The sequence below is a fragment of the Sorex fumeus genome, unplaced genomic scaffold (genome assembly GCF_029834395.1).
Source record: "Sorex fumeus unplaced genomic scaffold, SorFum_2.1 ptg000098l, whole genome shotgun sequence".
NCBI lineage: Eukaryota > Metazoa > Chordata > Mammalia > Eulipotyphla > Soricidae > Sorex > Sorex fumeus.
Window position 1 is genome coordinate 24,256,482 of NW_026606155.1, and position 14,373 is coordinate 24,270,854.

At 44.1% G+C, this 14,373-nt stretch overlaps 1 protein-coding gene across 5 annotated transcripts in view; it reads right to left on the bottom strand.

Moving 5' to 3' along the window:
* Positions 1–14,373, bottom strand: part of SIPA1L1 (signal induced proliferation associated 1 like 1) — a 358,911-nt gene that overhangs the window by 42,829 nt on the left and 301,709 nt on the right. For 3 of the 5 annotated variants that reach the window (XM_056134390.1, XM_056134391.1, XM_056134392.1), the window contains one exon: positions 2,122–2,271. The exons of the other annotated variants lie outside the window; for them this stretch is intronic. In XM_056134390.1, coding sequence (XP_055990365.1) covers positions 2,122–2,271 — 150 coding nt within the window. The remainder of the gene's footprint in view (positions 1–2,121; positions 2,272–14,373) is intronic. 5 annotated transcript variants of the gene reach the window in all.

The window sequence follows — 14,373 nt, forward strand, 5'->3', positions numbered from 1 at the left end:
GGCAAGTGCTTTCACCTGCACTATCTTCCTGTCCTTTCAATTTAGAGTGGCTCAGTGTCCCCCCGCAGGGAGCGGGCAGCCACACAGCAAACATGTGTGGCAGGGGAACAGATGGCATGTGTGGACCACCACTGTCCCACTGGCAGTGTGGGCTTTTGAGCTGTTTCAAGTTCTACGTGAATGAGTCTGAAGCAGATTATAGAAATGAATCCACCCCTTCTTCCCAGTCAGAGCATACAGATCTGTTTCTGCAAGGCTGAGCTGCAGAGTAGATGGCACCATTTTCTTTTAGGAAGGGTAACCTTGGGATCAAACGGGGCCCATGAGTCATGCGCGTGTGATGTACGGTGAACCAGTGTCTCCTGAATCATGGATGCAAGAAGTGAAAACGGTCTGTCATTCAGAGGAGAGAGCTTTCATCTTCTTATACAAGATGGCTGGTAAAAAAGTCACACAGTATGGTAAATAATAACAAGGTAACCTTACCAGAGAGAAAACTCTGAATGCCATTATGGTGAAGTTAATAACAGGCATCATCTTGAATAATTGCAACCTCATTAAATTGTTCAGTATGGGCAGTGGAACCATGTGGCAGTGGAACGACGAGCAATGAACATTCACAATCACCAAGATATTAATGTTTCTAATTACACTTTTGCTATGTATACTTAGAATCTATCATCATCAGAAGAAAACAATGCCTTTTGTTGTTGTTAGCTCATTTGTTTTTCATTGTTGTTCTAACACTGACATTGTGATAAATTTTTTATTTCTGATGTCAAATCAGACCTTTTAAAATGAACTAATTAAAACCAGAAATAATTAGCTGGGTTTGTGATGTGGGACAATAATGATACTTAACTCATAAAACCTTTTGTGGGGACTCATGAATAAGAGCTAACATTTTTTTCCTAATTGTCACTGAAGTAATTAAAAGCAAGAAATGTGCCTTTTAGATATGCTACCCAGGGAATCCTGGGGGAGCCATGGGAAGTGGATGGGGAAAGGTTTTATAGAGATTTTATTACCTAATTCTGCTAAAAAACACACTGAGCAACAACAAAATACTTAATCGTGGTAAAAAAAAAAACAACCCAACAAAATACCATGGGATAAAAAACAACATGTTTTTGGAAGGAATTCTGAATAAACATGATTATTTGCGGCATTGTAAAACTTTAGGAATATAAACATTGTGCATTTGTTAAAAATACATTTGAAGAACACTTAGAATAGAAACACTGCTTTCTTTAAATACCTCATTCACTTTTCAAATGGTTTTTCCAGCAAGTTACAGGAAAGCTCTCTCCAAGGTTAGGCTTAGACGGTTCTTTGAACCCACTCTGGGTAAAGGCAGCCAACGTACATTGGGAGGTGGTCTGCCGCTAATTATACTCAGCCTCAGCACTTCCAACCCATGCGCTGCCCTGCCTCTACGATCTCTACATTTCGCTTCTTTGTGACTCTTGTCAGAATCAAGTAGTGACTTTTGGAAAGTCAAAATAACTGACAAACACATAAGTCTTCTAACATATGTGCAAGATCATTTCAAGTTTTCTTTTTTTGGCAGGCTCACATCTAGTGGTGCTAAGGGCTTACTCCTGGCCCTGGGCTTAGGGATCACTCTTGGTGGGACCAGGGGACCATAATGGGTGCCGGGGATGCAACCTGGGTCAACGCAAGGTAGGCAATGCAAGCCTACCGGCTGTACTACTGCTTCCGCCCCCTTTAAGTTCTGAATTTGATGATCACATCCTCTACTTTAATAGTAATATAAACTCCACCCAGGCCACAGCAGTCCACTCTGGGGAAAATATTCAGAAGTGATACAATCTTTACTATGACACCTGACACTATAACAAAGAAATGGCTTTGATTTCTCTGCTGTTGGATCCTTAGAGATGAGAGAATGTTAAACTTCTTAAAGAGTGATTTGTATCTGCCACTGAAACACTTTTCTATCTAGCATATTAGCCACGTTTTCCCTCTGCTTTTTTTCTTTTGTTTGGTACAGTGATCAAGGCAGGCTGAATGAATGGAAATCATTTTACATGTCTGAATTACAAGTGAAAGACCTCGGATATCCTCTGGGACCATGTACAGGGCAACAAGCATACCTACCCTTCGGGCATGGATTTTTGCCTGTAAGTGCCCCCACCGGAGCCTGTCTCACTGGATGAAGACAAGTTGCTAGGGGAGTTTCGACACTGCTGGGATCTTGCTAAAGCCATGGATGAGACTGTCACGTAGATGTCCGATCCAGGAGACAGCCTGTGTGTGCAAGGCAAACATAGGAAGTCAACAACTGAAAGGGAAAATCCCAAGGCGATGCGTGATATGTCGTGTCATAAGAATGCAGCCACGGCAGTGCCTTCATGAAGATATTGAAAATGAAGCTAGCTGAGAGCCCACAAAACAAACTTTCCCATAAAACCATTCCCCAAGGCAACACCTGGAAAACTGCCTCGAAGGAGGTAGGGGTATGGTTGGTCAAAAAATAACAGGAGGCAAAAGGAAAACCCCAACATGTATGTTTTCAAAAGCTACCATAATTCAATGTCTGCATTGCTTGTGCAGTTCCTGAATATGGCAGTAACGAGGATAACCAAACCTGGCGATAGTAACACAATCATGAATTTCAATTTTTCACACTGGCTCTCCTGGAGTAGATGACCACAGTGAGGCCCATATGCTCTTTGTGTATTTCGTTGTTTTCCAATTTTATTACCCAAGTCTGGAACGAATATTTGGATTTTGCATTTGGTGGTTATAACTTTGGCTGCCAGTAGCATCAACCTATTAAAAGCCTCTATGACAAATGCCTAGATGTATTTAACAAAGTTACTGATTTTATGTGAAAGCACAGCAGAAGAGCACTCCACATAGTCATGCAATGCATTTCTTCCCCTCCTTCCTTTTTACTGTCAGGGGGCTGGGGGGGGGGGGAGCACCCAACTGTACTTGGGGCTAACTCTGGGCTCTGCACTCCTGGCAGTGCTCAAGGTTTACCCCTGGCTGGGCTCAAGTGATCATATGTGGTGCTGGGGACTGAACTCAGGTAAGCTATATGCAAGGCACCTTTACCCCTGCGCTATCTCTCTGGTCTAACACATTTATTTCTAGTGACGACACTCCTTCACATTCCGGACAAGAGAGTGGGGCTTCGTAGGCAGGAGGGACAGACTGCTTCCTAGTACCTCTTCTTCGTAGGAGGTGACAAAGCAGCATGGCTGCACTTGGGAGCAGTTATCTTTTCCTTTAGATATGAGCGCTGGCACCATCCTTGGACTCTCAGCGGCTCATCCCTATTCTACAGAAGGAGTGGAACAGGACTCATTCATTCCCCGAGACACACCTTCTCGTTCCTGGCCCTTCACATGCTAGGCGAGACAGCTACTATCTATCTCTTAGAGGTGCTGAAGCTTTCTTTTCCTAATGAGCCTACTGCTAGTGTACTGCATGGTCAGATGAAGGTGCACATAAAAATACCTTATCCTCAAGTCAAAGTTCTGATGCCTGGGGACAGCACCTGGCACTCCTGGAGCTAGGCCAGTTCTAATGCTGACCCACAGATTTTTGCTGTGGGGCAGACTAAACCGCAACATGACAGAAGCATGTTGAATACCCGAATCACTATGAGAAATTTCCTTACAGAAAAGGAGAAAGGAGAGACAATCCCAAACCCATCTATGCTCAAGAGGCAGAGAGCATGCGCTTGTCACCGACAAACCCCTCATCTCCAGCCATCTCCTGAACAACCATGGGAACACCTGCAAGCAGTTCATCAAATCTCTTCAATCTAACTGTATTTCCCCCCAACTTTCCCCCAGCTCCCAGCACCCCAAACTTATCCCTTCTATATTTATTTCTCAGGTCAAACATCTTGAAGCCATTTTCCCCTCTTCTCCTTTTCCCCACATCCATAGTCAATTAGTGTAATTGAGTTCAGCTACATACTGAGCAAACCCTGGGTCCTGGTCTTGAAAACACAAAGATAAAGATAACTGGTCTCTAACCTGCAGAGGGTGCTTGAGGTCCCTTCATATCCAACCTGAAACCAAATAATATGGCTCCAACTGGCCTTCAGGCCTCCAGGCTCTGTCTACTCAATATCTCCAATACCTGTTCACCATCCCAAGTCATCTGACTGTAAATGGCCTCTCCTATAGCTTCTCCTTTGCCTACAAGACATAGGAACAAACCCATGACACCTTTTCTAGGACTCAGATCATCAAACACAACATCATCCTGGTCACATGCTTTACTGTTCCCTGACTCTTGTATTCTTGATACATCCCCATTTTCAGTTTTGCGTTCTTGATACAAATTCTCAGACTCAGATCCCATATTCCTTTCTTGGTGGAGGGGGAGGGGAGCCTCCCCAGCCATGGTCAGGAGATCTGGAGGCAGGCGCTCTAGCAATCCTTGGCCAACAGAGCCTGTGGTTCAATGTGAGGGCCCTGGAATGTGGTGCTGCACGAGCCCTGCAGTGCCAGCAATGACCTGGGTCACCCGAGCAGGGCCACACCTAGTGTTGTTCAAGGAATCGTGGTGCCAGGGACCAAATAGGTGGCTGCAAGCAAGACATGTGCCTTAACCCCTGGCCCCAGACCTTATTTTATTTTTATTAATTTGTTATAGTTTAGGTTATGTGTTTACAACAGTGTTGGCATTTACGGTCTCAGTGGACACAGTTACCCACTACACCATCACTTAAGTGACCAGGACACCCCTCCACCTCATGTCTCATGTCACCTCCAGTTCACCTACTACCCCCCATTCTCGTGTTCTCAGTTTGTGCTCCAGTTTGCTATCAACTGATACTATCAATATCTTTGTTTTCTCCTATGCACCACAGAGAGTGAGATCATCCTGTGCTTATCTTTCTTCCTGTTTTCTTCCCTCTCACTCAGCATGATACTCTCCAGTTCCATCCAAGTTGCAGCGAACTTCTAGATTTCTTTTTTCTTGTGGCTACATAATATTCTATCTTGTGTGTCTGTGCATGTGCGTGTGTGTTTGTGTGTGTGTGTGTCACAACTTATATATTCATTTGTCTGTTACTGGACACTTAGGTTGTTTCCATATCATGGCTATTGTGCTAGATGCTACAACAAACATAGGTGTGTGTGTATCTTTTTGGATTAGCATTTTAATATTTTTGGGGTACATGCCAAGAAGTGGACTGGCTGGGATGCAAAATACCTCAACAAAATTTTAGCAAACTGCATCTAACAACATACCAAAGAATCATACATTACAATCAAGTGGGAATCATTCCAGAGACGCAAGTGATTTACCATGTGTAAACAAATTAATATAACACATCTTATCAACAAAAGGAAAGATAAAAATCACATGATTCTCTCAGCTGATGTAGAGAAAGTCTTCGAGAAAATTCAACATCCATCTGTGATAAGAATCTTTAATAAAGTAAAGATAGAAGGAATGTACCTAATGATGGTAACCACCATTTACAATAAACCTCTGGCCAACATTATGCTCAAAGGTACAATCTGAGAGCTTTCCCCCTGAGATCAGGCACAAGACAAAGAAAGATGCCTCAATTTACCACTACTGTTCAATATAGCCTTGGAAGTTCTACACAGTAATGGAGCAAGAAAAAGAAATCAAAGGGAACCTAATTGGGAAAAAAAGTCAAACTGGAACCTTGTTGGAAAAAAAGTCAAAATAAACCAGTACAGCAAAGTATCAGTCTACAAAGTCAATACTCAAAAATCTGTTGCTTTTCTCTATGGAAATAACAATCTAGAAGAGAAAGATAACAAAAAACTACCCCACTCCATTCAAAACAGAGTCCCAAAATATCAGATATTTAGAAATCAACATAACAAAAGATTTGTAAAGACTCAGACCCCATATTTTCAACTCTACTCATCTTGTTCTCTGTGACTGGAGTGCCTCCCCATTTTAACTTAGAGAAAATCTTTTTTCTATTAAGGCCCAATTCCAACAACAGCATGTTTCTGAATTTATAGATTAAGTAGAACTTCCCTGAGTCTAACTAAAGTCTGTTCTTTGCACTATTAAAGCATATCAGATGGAATGGTTAGTTAATATCCGTCAATCTCTCCACAAGATTCTGTCCTTGGGGAGCTGGGCTGAGAATTTATCTTCTTATCTCTGATTGCTCAACAGATGCCTTTTGGATGAAGGAAAATCCCCATCAGCATTGTCGGAAATCAAGAAGAGATCAGATTAAGAATGCATACTTATGTCCAATGCTCCAAGAAAGGGGCTCTCAGGCACAGTGGGTCTACAGCTGGAGGATAGCTGGATGCTAATTAAAAAAAAAAAAGTCCCATCATTTGTGGATAACTTGCTAAAAACTGATAAGACTGAAAATGAATAGATTTTCTTAAGTTCGACAAAAGGGGATGATGGAATCATACCAGACACCCTAGTGAATATCACTGATCTGACACGGATCAACGAGAACTTCTGACAACACTTATTCTACGTCACGTGGAATGGGGAAATCAAGGAGACAGAGGTCTTTAGGAAATGTGATGCAAAGCTAGGAAAAGAGACAGATTTCTTAAGTTTCTGTTAACATCACTGCCACTATGACTATAGGAATAAACACACAGTGCTTTCATGAGGATGCCAGATCCTATTGTGCGTGTGAGAGGGTTTAGGGGTAGGGGCAGTGAGGTTAAGGGTAGATCCTAGTGTGTGTGGGGTAGGGGAGATAGGGACAGTGAGCGTAGAGGCAGATCCTAGTGGGGTCTCAGAAAGCTTCTTTGAGTAATGTGCTTTGAGAAGAGAAAGATTAAGACACTTATCTGTATGCCATAAAACAGATGTCTATTTGTCTTTTACGTTAGAATTTCCCAAACTTCTCTACTTTGAAGTAACTGGAAGGATGTGGGGGATGGGAGGGGTGGGTTACAAGGATGAAACCTCTTCCCTCTTTTCTGCTTTTAATATAACTTCATTTTGTAACTGCTCTGGTTTTCTTACTGCTGAGGGGAGTAAGAAATGATGGGGAAAAGGAAGCAACAGAGTGCTAATGTGGCCGAGGACAATGCAACATCATTTTTTGTTGTTGTGGCTGTTTGATTTGGAGCCACTCCTTAAGGTGCTCGGGGGCTACTCCCAGCTACGATCTCGGGGTCACTCCTAGTGATATTTAGGAGATCATAAGGTGCCAGGCACCAAATCTGGGACTCCGCATGTAAAATATATCCTGGGCCCATTGACCTACTTCTCTGTTCCTCCCATGCCTGATGATATTTTAACTTAATTCAGTGTGAAGAATATTAATGAATTACATTTATGAAGAGTGTGAAAATACTTATGTTTCTTGCACAAGCAATACTATGATTCCACAGGCAAAATCAAGATGTACTCTGATATTTGTGTTTTGAGGTCGCTTTTTTTTTTTACCCTGCTCTCTAAAATGGTCACTCAGCTGAAATATCTTGTGCTTGTTCTCAATCTCAGCTTTCTTATTTGGCAAATGTATCAGAAAATTCTACTTGGTTACTGGAGTTATCCCAAAGTGAAAAAAGAACATTTTTAGAAGGCCAGCATTCATTCCGAGCCTGTTCCTGCTTCTATAATTCAATAGCGGCTTTGTTTTCTGACTTTTCACACACAACACAGACAGCACAGCGACGGATGGAATGCACCACATGGGTTTCATGACACTAGATGGATATATGGTAGGAAAGAAAATGCCAGCATCAGTTCGATTCTGGCGATTTACTATTCTTTCCAAGTCCTCTAAATCTGATAGGGTCACATGGACATTACCAGGGAGCACACCTCGGAGTGAGAGCAGTGCCTGCTGTGGCAGTCCCTCGTGTCCGGAGAGTCTGCAGAACCATGACTGAGAGCTGAGCTGCTGGCTGTCCTGCTACTTTGCTTTCTTACAGGGGCCACACCCAGTGATGCTCTGGGGGTGAAGAGCACTCAATGGTGTGTACAGTCCTGTGCTCACAGTGACCACCAGGGCCACTCTGGCAGAGCTTGGGGGATCACAAGGCCACATTCAGCAGTTCTTGGGGAGCTGTGCTATGTGCCATGTACTCCACCACTTAGAGCCATATCTCTGATCCTTGAAAAATATTACCAGCAAAATATGCTCCAAGGGAAACCATCAAGCTATCCTCTTGAATTTTTAAAAATTTTTTTCGGTCACATTCAGTGGTGCTCAGGGGTTACTCCTGGCTCTGTGCTCAGGAATGACTCCTGGTAGTGCTTGGGGGACCATATGGGATGCTAAGGATTTAATCTGTTGGCCATGGGCAAGGCAAGCGCCCTACCCACTGTGCTAATGCTCCCACCCATTAGAAATTTCTAATTTCCGGCCCTCTAGAATTTCTGTCTGCACCCCCACCCCCACCCTAAGTTCATCTAGTCTATCTCAAAGGGTGTTGGAAGATAGTAAAGAATAAACTCAGATCAGGGATCTTTTCTTCTGAGATAAATCCCAGTACTTCTAATTTCTTTTTGTCTTAATGAGGCCTGGACATGCAGATGTTAGCACGCAAATAAGCTTAGGGAATTAGGTTAATGCATCTTTTCATGGCTGTGGGACCTTTCAAACCAGTGTGACATAAGACAAAAACTTTCTAAAGAATGTTCTGGTCACTGTGACAATGGGAACTCCTAAATCTCTTCCCATTAATATCAACAGATTCTCTGTGCCACGTTTCTGTAAGTGTAGTTCAGAAATGTATTAAATACATGTGTGCTATTTGTTCTGGGGGCTCCCTATTAGTTCTCTTTGCAGAAATAAAATACAAAGGCATTTTGGTTGTACGAAGACTACAGTAGTAGTGGACAAAATCATTTCATCAGCCAAATAATTCTTCCAGTCTGTAGGACTACCTTTCACATCAGCTCTTCATTTTAATAGGTGACACATTTCATCACAATGAAAAGAATTGAAGAGGATGGACATGTGAGGAGAAATGGCCCAAGAACAGTAACAGTCTACTTTTGCAGAAGCATTCTCACACCAGGAGAAGAGAACAGCCATCACCTCATGCCCTAGAGACTTAATAACATAACCCTTGCCCGCCCACCCACCTTTCCCATGAGTCAACTCACAGCGCTGACTGATTAAGTTGATCTCTTTATATTATGTGATTATAATGTACCAGTTTATAGATAAGGAATTCTTCATATCTCAGTGGCTGATGATAATTTCCCCCCGAGTAGTTATGAATAGGTTTAATTATGCCTGTTTCCTGTTTCTTCCTCCCCAGCGACAGCCCTACTTCGATGTGTCCAAGGAGATGTGGCCCTCGGTAACTCCAGTGCAACCAGTGAAAGGATGGTAAAAACTACTCAGAGGGTTTTAAACAGCATCGATGACTGACAAATTAGATACTTAAGTCCATAATTAAGCACAGCATTTTACCACAACTTAGCAATTAAAACACTATTCATCCAAGGAACAGACCTGAGTTAAAGTCTGTTGTTAGCACTGTGTATCAACCAGGATTCTTCCAGAATTATGTAAAAGACAAAGTCTCCAAGACACTTCAAGGTAATGTAATTTGGGTGGTCTGTCCAGACGAGAGTTTGTTCCAAATCAAGCAGTTCCTTCCTCTGCTTTTTATCTCCTGCTGAGGACCCGGCGCACCAGAGTGGTGTCTGGCTTTCTGACCACACAAATCCTAAGAGCTGTCAGACGGAATCAGGGAAATTCTGTTCTCATGAGCCTCCTGGGACAAGGTCAATTCACATAACGAGACTGCTCTCCCGTCCAGTTAGGGAGAAAGGACAATGGCAGCTCCTCACGCTGAGATAAATGGATGGATCCTCACTAGCTTGCTGCCAGCAAGCTGAGAGGAGTTCACAGCCTGGCACACAGCCAGTGTGCCTTATGCAAGAGTCAATATTAATGTTAGGGTGATTCTGCACTGTAGCACTGTCCTCCCGTTGTTCATCGATTTGCTTGAGTGGGCACCTGTAACGTCTCCATTGTGAGACTGTTGTGAATGTGTTTGGCATATCGAATACGTCACAGTAGCTTGCCAGGCTCTGCCATGCAGGCGAGATACTCTTGGTAGTTTGCCAGGCTCTCCGAGAGGGGCAGAAGAATTGAATCTGGGTTGGCTGCGTGCAAGGCAAAAGCCCTACCTGCTGTGCTCTTGCTCCAGCCCAACAAGCAATATAAAATAAATTATTCTATGCCTTCCACCGGGGCAGATTTGGAGGGAGGCGTGGGAAACTGGGACCACTGGTGGTGGGGCTGGTGTTGGAACATCAAATGCCCTGAAGCACCGGTGTTATGAGCAACTTTGTAAACCATGGGGTTTAAATAATTAAAAAAAATAGATTTTAGGATGATTTTAAGGTGATTCTAAAGAACAGAAAACAGAAAAGAATCACAGGACATTGGGGAGGTGACTCAAAGGGTTCTATAGCATATGACAGGAGTATACAAGGCCCCGGATCTGATCCTCAGTACCACATCCTATCTCTTTCCAAGCAACTCCAGGTCCAATATCAAAGGGAGTAGTCGGTCCCCAGTGGCACCAACCATTGCTAAGGGAGGCTCATCCCCCTTCCCCATGCAACAAGATAAGAAGGACCAACTATATGACTTAGCAAAATAAAAATATGGGTTCCATTTGTTAAAAAAGGTACTATAGATTTCAAGGTATCAACATCTGAACATTAAACCCAGTCTGGACCCTTCTAAGCATGAGGCTCTGTGGTAGGTCCTGGCTCTAGGCATGTGAGAGGGTTTGAACGCAGGTCTCACACACTGAAGTCGTGCTCTTTACTACTCAGAGGGAGCTGTCTTAAAAACATAATGGGAGGGCAGCACCACTGGGTTTGAGTGGTTGCCTCCTCAGAGGCTGGAGCATAGTCTCTCAGAGCCCTAGGCAACCTCTCCCCCAGCTCCAAATAAAAACGGGAGGGTCTGAGGATATCACAGGTCTGAAGCTAAGAGTTTGAGTCCTGAAATGGCCCCATATACTGAGTACAATTCTCCGACGTCTCTCCCATTTGTGATCCCTGGCTTCACAATGACCTGTCACCTTCCGGCACACTGCAACAAAGTGTGTATGGTTCTTGGTTGCTGCCACAATGAAAGAAAAGAAAAGGAAGGAAATGAAACAGCGACAAGAGTCAAACATAACGCCATCGGAAGGGGGACTGTAGTGTATATGATTAGGATCCTCTCTTTTTCTTCAGAAGTGGAGGCTTGGGGGAAATAGCAAACTCCTACACATACCTGCAAGTGGAATCCTAGACACTGGGGTCCACACCCTTTCCTGTCAACCCTCTGTGTAAATATATCTGCACTCACACGTGCCTTAAATGAGCCTGCAGACCCTCAAGAGGTGGCTCCAGGCTCTCTCAGTGTTCAAAAACCTCTCAGGCTCTCGGCCCCTGCCAGCACCAACTGCTCAGCACCACGCGTGGTCAGAGCACAAAGCTCTCAACCACAGACACACCTGGGCGAGCGAGCAATTCAATTCTGCTGACCATCTCTGGGAACACTGCCCATTACTTCATGGCAAATGTCTCTGCAGGTCGAAAGGAAATAAAACCCACTTTTCTCAGGAAGCACTTTAATGATAGGCAGATCCCAAATGGCCACTGTATCACCATACAAAGGGATCTGCACCCCCAGAGGAAGCCGACCTCAGTTGGCCTGTTCAGGGTCTTGAGTTCTACACTCAAGGCTTATAGGAATTTTCACTCTGGTGCATGTGGGAGAGTCTAGGCAGTCAATCTGTCTTGATTAACATCCTATACATGCACTGTGCAGTCAACCATTGTCAAAAATAACAGTTTCAAATGTAAAAGAGAATATACTAGTTCCTCCCCCCACACACACTTGATTTAGATTTCCAATGCCAGTTTATGGAAATGATGTGATCTCATTAGGCAAGAGGCTTACAACTTTTGTTTCCTTCTCTGTGAGGACTGTGGCAGCTAGACCCATATTAAGCCTTCTGGAACCCCTTGTCTCTTCCCAAGACTAGCATACGTGTATTGGGCATTTTGCAGATGGAAGATGGGGGCTGAGGACGTACGGTCTCTTCCCTCTCTCCCTGGGCCATTATGGGTCCTTCTAGACCATCCAGAGTGGTGTGACCAGACCTGGTGGTCTTAATACTAAGCACACCCTCACTGCATGTGTGTAATTAGTCTAGCTCCTTAGTGACATGCAGAGCAAAGTCGTCACATGCCACTTTACTTCTCTTCCCAGAAAAGAACTACTTTAAACCAGCTCATGTCCAAGGTCCAAGGTCCATTCTTCCTTGCATGGATGGGTTTTGCAGAATTTGCCAAATTCTTGGCAACTCCCAGTTCACCAAGGCTAATCCCAGGACAGTGGATGACCTGACATTATTTTGTCCGACCAGTTGCTCCTGGAGCTGCTGCTGAAGACAACGTGATCTCCTTTGCTCTGCATCCTGCCTGCTTCACCTCCTGCAGAGCCTGGTTGGGGCAAGAAGGGCAGAGGAGGGCCCACTGCCCAAGCCGGCCAGTTCTTTCCTGTCTCTCTTGCACCCAACGTGAACCACCTGTTTCAGTGAAGTTCACAGATTTGCACTTGGAAATGCACAGACAAAAATGACTACAGTACTAAATGGCAATCACCATTTGCTCGGCTTCACTGTGCTAGGCCTGTGTTATGGGCTTGGATTGGTAAAAGGTGCCCAGAGTCCCTAAGTCTTCATAGCAGCACTGAGAGACGGGCATTATGCCCTCTGACCCCAAGTCATAAAGCTGGCACTCCGGGAGTCCCTGGAACATCAGCTGGATCACCTTTGAGCAGAGCTTTTAAAACTTTTCTACTTGCACCCCTCTCCACAGGAGACATCCTTATGCAACCCCAGGCACATAAAATAGGTAAACAGATCAAAAACCTATGGAAAATAATTTAAAAAATGTATAATCACCCCTACCCAATTCAGTTACGTGATCCCGTAATGGTGGTGTGACCCACAGTTTAAGAAATGAAGCCCTGAGGGCTCTGACATGGAAAGTGTCTGCGTTCACTGCAAGGCCAAGTGCAGGAGGTACCAGGAAGGAGAACTCGTCAACTCCAAAGCCTGCACTGTGGGAACACCTCATTCCACCCCTTGGACCACCTGGAGGTCTGAGGACAAAGGGATGTGATAGTTGCCCCAACCACTGGTTACTGTGCTCATTTCTTCAGTGCTTAAGCAGAAACAATCTTGGGTCAGGAGAGACAGTGCAGAGGTTAAGGCACTTGTCTTGCATGGGCTGACTCTGGTTTGATCCCGGGCCCCGTATATGATTACCTGAGCATTATTAGGAGTGATCCCTGAGCACAGAGCAGAGTGTGAGCCCTGAGCACCAACAGGTGTGTGTGTGTGTGGTATCTCAAACTCAAAAACAGACAACAAAGAAGATACCCCACACTGTCATCAATGAATGAGGACTTAGAAATCATATCAGTTGCATCCAGTGAGAAGGCAGAAGCTCCTTTGCAGAGCTGGGGGGAGAGGAACCTTGGGAGCTTGGTGGCCCTGGTCGAGTTATAGCCTCCTGCATTTTAACAGTATCCTGGCTGACAAACAGTCCATCACATTCAGCCAGCAATAGAAAATTCAAGAGCAACGCCCTTTCACTTGAATGATTTCCAGGCAGCATCCCTTATAGTATGCTGCAAAAACAGGAGCATTCTAAACTTTGAAGAATTGAGGACTTCTATCTAAACGAGTTTTAATTCTACAGCTTTAGCAAACTATAGCGCTTAACATCTGCTTTTCATTTATAATTTCCGTAGTCTTTGTTTTCATTAAAATGCTTTCATTTTTATATAAATAGAACCATATACCCTAGTGTCCATATGATGGACGTATGGATAAAAAGGTATGGCCCATACAAACAATAGAGTATTATTCAACCTTAAAAAGAAAGTCTCACGTGCTCCGAATGTTGGAACATACCACTTGATGGGATCTCGGGAGGGGATGGGGCCCTTGGCACGGATTTAACCTGATATCAATCATGAGAGCAGAGCCAGTGACTATGATGGGCGCAGTGCCTTCTAAGAAGGGAGAGACTAGAACTTCCTTGCTCTGCATGTGAGAACATGGGGACAAGGCATGTTCTCATCACCCAGAGCCACCTCTCCTAATCTTGGATTTCCCAACCTCTAGGATAGGAGAAATAAACAGCTGTTGATTCAACCACCCAGCAACCTGAGCAAAAACAGAAAGAACATCTGAGGCATTCCAGCTACGACCTGCAGGAACCTGGAGTACACATTGTTAAGTGAAATAAACGAGTCACAAAAGGCAAACACCGTGTGATTGCATGTGCACAAGGAACCCAGAACGGTGAGAGCTAGAAAGTGGGAGTGTGAGAAAGAGCGAAGTCATCGTTGCTGTTAACTGG